Source organism: Acartia tonsa, chromosome 3 (genome assembly GCF_053477335.1).
Source record: "Acartia tonsa isolate MP-2025a chromosome 3, ASM5347733v1, whole genome shotgun sequence".
NCBI classification, from domain to species: domain Eukaryota; kingdom Metazoa; phylum Arthropoda; class Copepoda; order Calanoida; family Acartiidae; genus Acartia; species Acartia tonsa.
Genome location: NC_137262.1, coordinates 16588920 through 16596655, shown reverse-complemented (window position 1 = coordinate 16596655; position 7736 = coordinate 16588920). Strand labels below are relative to the sequence as shown.

Sequence of the window (7736 nt, the reverse complement as noted above, 5' to 3'; positions counted from 1 at the left end):
TCCTAACTAACAATGTCAAAGTAAAATGTTAATTAGTAACTTAGAGAAACAGTTATGTGTGTTAAATATATATTAAACAATTAAACAGACATCGTTCAACTTATATTTACATTATTTTTTTCAGAATACACAGAGAAAATTTTTAACCGTTGAAACATTTTTCACCAAGTTTGAAAACTGTAATACTTTTACCCCATTAATCTTAGATGCCATTATCTGTACTTTGTACATTTTCGTACTTTAAAACATGTAAGAAATTTTTTTAAAATAAAGCTAAAATAAAAAAAAATATAAAAATAATGAGAGTAATGATTAAAGTGTTCTCTTATGATTAGAATTCAAAACAAAATATGCAATTATTAATAAACTTTTTTAGATGAAAATAAATCTAAAAGAAAACAATTGAAGCTTTATTAAATGATGAAAAAATTATCTGTTGTTGGTTTGCCTCCATTTGAACAGGAAAAGGTTACTTTAGAAATAATTAGCTAAAAAAAATAAAATTTAATCATTTTCTCGAATAAATTAGAAAATTTATGAAATCAAAAAATATTAGATATTTACTCTAAAATGTATTAATATATTTCGTTTTTAAAAAGAAAATAAACAAAGATTTGTGTACCTTTTTTCTAATTCATTAACATTATAAGAAGACTTACACACGTTAAATATGTAAAATGTTAAACGTCAGTTGCAATAAATATACCTACAACTTCTTCTAAATATATTTTCACATTCAACATCCATTTTTTATAGAAATGATGGATCATGGAAAGATGAAGTTGCCGGTTTCATCGTATTTTAACAGTAGCTTTTGAAGGGTTATTTTAGGTTAGGTTAGGTTAAGTAAATGTTAATTTTTGCCCCGCAGGGCTAGAGCCCCCCGCAGGGGCTAGAAATAGGAGAAAGGCTACTGTGAAAAAACGACGAAACCGGAAAATTAAATTAGTATTTTATCATTTAAAATTGATTGGAAGTAACCATACGGTTATATAGGGACCCCAAACACCCACCACAACCTCAGCACCCCCACCCACACCTGTTCCTGGTACAGAGGAATCTTCTTTAGGTGCAAGGAATATTAGAGATTTTATATTAACAAGCAATGATAAAAACATTATTAAAACTTAACTCTTCTGAACTGTAGTAACCAGATTTAGTAATAAAAGTTTGTTTTTAATAATGTTAATATATTTAGGATTATAATCTTTATCTTTTAAAGTTTGTTATGTTAGGAAAAATAAAAAGAAATAAGCTTTTTTTCCAATAAAAGTTTAGGTCAATGTTAAAGCACAGAATAGAAGATAAAACAGGTCCATGGAAGTAAAATAATTCAATAAATTTTCAAATGGGTTTGGAATATATTTTCATAAGCATTTTAATAATATTCTATGACGAATTAAGGGAATGTAAATGCTCCAAAGCAGAATAACTCCAGTCCAGATAAACAGAAATCAGATGACAATGATTATGAGGCAAGTTTTTCATTATTGCAGAGATAAGGATCAGTAATCTAAAATAAAACTAATCAAATATCATTGTATGGAAGTGAGATAATGTCAATTTGTTGTTTGTGTCTATCTGTCTGTACCGAAAGATCTCGCTCACCGCTAAGGGATATGTTTTTACTTTACAGTTTAGCTTCTTATAGGTCCAGGAAATGTTTATGACTATATTGGAGGAGGGTACCACCATTCTTACGAGAGAAATAGCTCATTGGAAAAAAAAATTAAATCTAAAATCGATGCTGATGGGGTCGACTCTTCCACCCCTTTAAAGTGCCCCTAGAAGCCGATAGTATACAAATACATTGATAAAAATCATTTTCAACAGGCTTGAAAAGTTTTTAAATATTTTTAGTTTGTTTCATATTTATGTGTATTTAATTAACATACAATTGTAACTAATAACTTTTTATTCCGAACTATTATATCTATAACAAAAATGTGTGTTTTTATGTAACCTAGAAATTAGCAAAGCATTTGATAACATTCTTAGATTAGTACTTAATTCAATTATAGGATGCAAGGATAAGTCAATGGAGATTAAGTAATCTTTCCACATATTTTAGAAATTATATTATGATCATCTAAAAGAATTAAACATTTATTCAATCTTACCTTATTTTTGATTAATTCCTCTACAAATACACATCTATAAACATATAGGTACTTTTTTTTAATAAGAAACAATTAATTTTTATATTTAAGTCGTTTAATTGGAGAGATTCCATAAATATTGAAGAAATTGCCGTATCAGGTAAAACATTTTACAGATTTACATAAACGTATCTGTTCTTTTGCCTTCTAATCAATATATAATATAGATTTTTGTATATTACTTCTTTTTAACTATATTTTATTAATGCAAAAAAAATTTAAATCTAACAATTTTGTAATGAAAATAAAGTTTTTTTCTATTTATGTTAAGAGTTAAAGAGGCAAGATGTGATCAATGAGTTTTTTACAACCGAGATCTCCCATGTAAAGAATCTAAATGCTCTGCATGACCTATTCTATACACCTCTAAAGAACAATGAAATTATATCAAAGGTAGATGCACGGATATATTCTATAAGTCTTGGAATTGATCAGTCTGTTTGTCAGCTTTCACTTCAGTGCACTAAAATGTATGCTTTTATTGGTTTCAAGTGTTGGTCAATCGGACCTCCAGCTAAATCTATAAATTATCAAACCAACAACAAATATATAATAACAAAAGATATTTTTAAAATTGACAAAAATGAAATAATTTTTTAAGGATTTTCACCAGCGATTATTCAAAAACCTTCCTGAAGTTTTAGATGTACACAGATCCTTTATCAAAGAAATCAAGATAATTATACAGGTAAAGTTTTTCCAGTATGGCTTCAAAACCGATTAATGTCAGCTGGATTAGAACCAGTTCTTGGTCATAGTCTCGGGACTAAAATGCATGTACTGTTTTGTATTTCAACTAATAATAAATTCAAAACTCGTAAAATCAATAACAATTTAGTTGGCCTGGGCCTCTCGGGACTAAAATAACTAGAATTAATCTTATAATTTTTTATTTTAATAACTGTGGAAAGTTGTCTATAATACGATGCGATAAAGAACATTACAGAAGTTGTGTATGTAAACTGATATATTAATTCATTAAAATCATGTCTTAATCATCAAATTAAACACGTCACAATTGAGAAAAAATCCATTATAATTAATGAGAATTCAACAACAGCCGCCTATATTTTTATTCAACTTAGGATGCCAGTTAGTCAATAATCAGCATCATTTTCTCAATTATTTGCCTTAAATACTGCCCTAAAATTAACCGAATTAACTAAGAATGGTATCAAAGCAAACAACATTATAATGTCCATGCCTAGACCAAAAACTATATAAAAAAAGATAAGTCCTGTCCATGAACCATGACCTCATTCTATATTTTTACTATTCACCTTCACACCCAGTCAATTTGGTTGATTAAAGAGAATCATAAATTTGATAAAATAAAAGTTTTTACTTTCTACTTTTATTTGTTTTATTCTTATTTATCATTCGTATATAAAAAGATTTTACCATTGAGGATACACTATTTTACGTGAGAAGTTTAGCTAACTTTGTACCTTGAAAAAGGAATTCGACTGAAAATGTTTACAAAAAGATTTTTTTATAATTAATGATGTTTTAAACCAAAGCTCGGCAGTGGCCTGTATGCCATATGGAAATCAACCTTTTAATTCTAATCCTGATCTAATTATGAAAATCGCTCTTTAATAGCGGCTGACGCGCCGCTTCCGAGCCCTGTTTTAAACTATTTAAATTGTTTAGGATGGATTTCCAGTGAAGCGATTTTCAAGTTTGATGTCGAGCCTATTTTTCTGCTCATCCTCTCATACTCTAATAGGAATATTCACATTTAGTATGTAGATAATTATAAACAAGGATGACAACATCTATACAAGCGAAGCTCTGAAACAGTTGGACAAACGAACATTAACTCTGGTTGAGTGTCGGAACTGAATGAGCAGAAAATGAATGTACAAGTTGAAACAAAATTGGTGTAAAACTGCTTAATTACAGAATACTGTTCAATAAAAACTTACTTAGGACTTGATTATGGAGATGCTACGCTTGTTGTATCTTGTTGCAGTGCAGTGTTATATTAGGAACTGGTATTAATTAAAGTAACGAGGTGTCTCTCTGCATTTATTAATGTCTGTTCTTCTTCACATTTAGGGCAAAAAAGTTGTCCAATGAAAAAGCAATGGGAAAGAAACGTATTTGTATTTCATCATCCTTGTTTTCCATGTATGTTTAACTAAACTTTGCAAAAGTGACGTTTGTTTAATCCTAACATCAGAACTTTGAGGAATTTTACTTTCTTAAATAAAAAACGATTATACAATTTGAAAATAATTGATCATAAACTAAACTTAAAACTTCGCCTGAAAGGAAACAAAAATTTACATTTACATTTGCCATATAATAAAATTAACCATTATAGTATAGCACAAATCAAACAAATATTTAAGCATAAAAAAATGACGATAACCATATTGCTTTTAACAAACACAAAAAGAGGAAGGACACTAATGCATTTAAATCTTAAGAATTTACAGCTTTCTAATGCACCACCTACCAATACATTTTCTAACCAACCGACAAACACAAAAAAATCTAATGATATTGAAACTTTATTTATAATAATAATACTTTGAGTTATGACCTATAAATTTAGATTCCCCCTATCTATACAGAATATAAATATGATTTTCTAGAAAAGATAAAAATCTTTTCAAGCAATTTCAAAGAAAATAAACTTATTTTGTAAAAAAAATCCACAGTATAATAGAGTGGCGAAAGTTAAATAATTTGATTACAACCTGTTATATTATTTTAAGAATATTCTAATTATGGGTTATATCAAAAGTTAAATCACAATCTGATTTTAATTTGCAATTTAAAACTTTATTGCCGTACTGTTATTTAGCATTTGCTTATTTTGATTTCTCAATTCATCATAATGGGAAACAAGTTTTGTCCAAATCTTTGTATGCCTGTCCTGTTCCTCTATCTAAAGTCAGTTAGTTTTTTATATGTTTGATCATGTATTTGGCCATAACTCTGTCAAAATTCAACAAAAGATACCTTTTACGACCCAAGATTCCACAAAATAGAAAGATATTTCAAGACTGATTGCTTGGGCTTGTAAAGAAACTGTTTCAGTATCTTAGGTCAAAAAAAGGTCTGTTATGTAAGCATTTTTGAAAGAGTTATAGCCAAATACATAATCAAACATATACAAAACTTTGAATACTTTATTGATTAGAATACCTATATCTGTCTCTATCTATTAAGTGTGAAAAGTATGTAAAGGGAAAGAAAGTTATGCCTATGGAATTTCCGAAAAATTCACTTAATAGTAATACTCAAATATAGAAAAGAAAATCATTAGGAGCAATGTTTTTCTACAGCTAATGTTGACAACCCGTAGCTTAATAGTTGAGTTCTCCTTTTTTACATCAGCTTCACATCAGTTCAGTGATGATTTAAAGTTTTTTTTAAATCCCCCCCCCCCTCAAACACAGAGCCCAAATATGCTATGAGCCAATCAATCTGATATAAGAGAAGTTAGTATTTTATTTGTCTGTTTAGATCTCGTAAAGAGGAAAGGGAAAGATTACATAGCTCCACAGGTTTTTAACTATTGTACATATTTCTAAATGAACCCTGTGGATTGTTTTAGGCTATTTTTCTGCTCTTTCCCTCATCCTTGAAAGCTACTAATTAAATAAAAAGAACTCTTTTAAAGACACTAAGTATCTAAAAATTTGATAAATGTAATTAAATATCAAAGTACTAGACTATAAAATTAAAGAAAATTCCAGTAAATGATTATTTTTAAAATATGAATATTATTAAAAGATGTATTTGGAGAGTTTATAAAGAATCAGAATACGAGTGTTATAGAGTTAAAGAAAATTAGAGGAAGGGATAACAAACTAGATTTGTTTTTACAGGTAAAAAAATGGCGAATCTCTTCTTAATATAACGCAGTAAGTCGTTTGGTAAATATATTCCCTATAAACAAAGCATTTGATAACTTTATCACATGAAATCTAGTTCAAGATAGTTTTATTTCCATTTTAGAATAAAAAATCCGTCAAAAAGTGATTTTTTGTAATGACATAAAAGAGTAACTGCGCTGTTAAAAATTTACTTTTTATCACATAGTTCTAAAGTTATTGTACACATTTGTTCAAGTCCAAAAAATTTCCTAGGATAGCCTACTTTAAAAAAAAGGATTTGTCCCTATAATTTTTATGGGAAATCAGGTGCATATAATCTTTGTCAATCTTTACTTCGCGCTCTGTCTGCATTCAAATTTATGTCAGTTTAAAAAAAATTATTAGTCTGATAGTTAAGGACTTTTTTAACAAACCACGTCTTAATTCTTTTCCATTTTAATTATTCATTTTCAATATTTTCAAAAAAAAATATCATCTTTACTGTTTGATACTTAGCTGTTCCTTTTAAAATATAAAATATTATTACTGATCTACTTATTGACGTTAACAGGGAGTGAGACCGAAGGGAAAGTGGGCTGTAAATCGAAATTGTTCCCAAAGTTCTAAAATTCATTGGCTTAAAACTTTGTTGATTTTCATAAAATTTTAATTGGATTGTACAAACTAGCGATGTCCAAATGTTTCCATTAACAACATTTAGAATTTGAACTGAAAGTTATTATTGTAAACATTATTTTTAAAATAAATTGTTATCATTTAGGAACAAGAGAAGAACATCCTATGTCGTCGCCACGAGCTGCACACCCTTCTCTCCGTGGAACATCAGAGACTAGTCAAGTATCCCCTTCTACTTGAACAAATTCTTAAATATACCAAAGCTGATGACATTAAGGTTAGTCTGCATGACAAGCAGATCAAAAGACAAATATTAGTAAGATTCGCTACTGGAAATTTGATATTGTAAATAAAAATTCTGACTTTGGAAGTATTTCTTAAGGGTTAGGCGATGTTAAGCATTAATCTAGCTATTATTTTGTCTTTACCCTTTTTTATGAAGCTTCCTCTAAATCCTAATAATCAATGATAAAATTAAAATTATGATTAAACCAAGATTTAGAAAAGTTTTAGTTTAAACTTCTGTCAAGTATTATGTCGCTAAATTCACATCTTTTATCACTCTTAAACTTAACTTCCTTTAGGAATTTGTATCAGTGGCCGTGGCATTACAGAAAACAAAAAGAATCTTGAAGAAAATCAATGAAATGATGGCCATGGATCAAAACAAGAATGTTCTTTATGATATTCAGAACAGCTTGGATACTTCAGGTTATCATTTTACACTACCTTTGCTATATATAGTCTAAACTATTTGCAGTTAATGATTTACAGAAGTTATAAAGTTTTGGTGCTCAGATAATGACATTCTTGCCTGTATGCCATCATATTTATGCTCATGTATTTTAGGATTGGATAAACAAGGATGTGTTGAAAAGAGTAGCTATGATGATTGTAAAAATCTATACCTGCCAGGAATTGTGACATAAGATATGATAACAAATAGTATGACAGAACCAAGATGTCCAAGAGGTGGGGAAGAGGTGTTTACGCCCCCCCTCCCACCACACTTTTAAAAAAATGCAACCTTAAAATTTATTTAGGGTGCCATATAAACTTTCAGAGTTATTTTTTTTGGGATGGGGAGTACAGACACCACTAAAAAATT

At 28.8% G+C, this 7736-nt stretch overlaps 2 protein-coding genes across 2 annotated transcripts; both read left to right on the top strand.

The window, feature by feature from the left end:
* Nucleotides 1–374: 374 nt before the first annotated feature.
* Nucleotides 375–3931, top strand: LOC145315132 (rho guanine nucleotide exchange factor 11-like). Its single transcript, XM_080155179.1, has 7 exons — nt 375–468; nt 997–1069; nt 1405–1475; nt 2211–2259; nt 2431–2552; nt 2761–2847; nt 3813–3931. The coding sequence occupies exons 1-7, from the start codon at nt 418–420 to the stop codon at nt 3909–3911; spliced, it is 552 nt and encodes a 183-aa protein (XP_080011305.1). The 5' UTR covers nt 375–417; the 3' UTR covers nt 3912–3931.
* Nucleotides 3932–5007: 1076 nt separating this feature from the next.
* Nucleotides 5008–7616, top strand: LOC145314784 (rho guanine nucleotide exchange factor 12-like). Its single transcript, XM_080154862.1, has 5 exons — nt 5008–5035; nt 5910–6004; nt 6774–6905; nt 7213–7339; nt 7478–7616. The coding sequence occupies exons 1-5, from the start codon at nt 5008–5010 to the stop codon at nt 7555–7557; spliced, it is 462 nt and encodes a 153-aa protein (XP_080010988.1). The 3' UTR covers nt 7558–7616.
* The last annotated feature ends 120 nt before the right edge of the window (nt 7617–7736 follow it).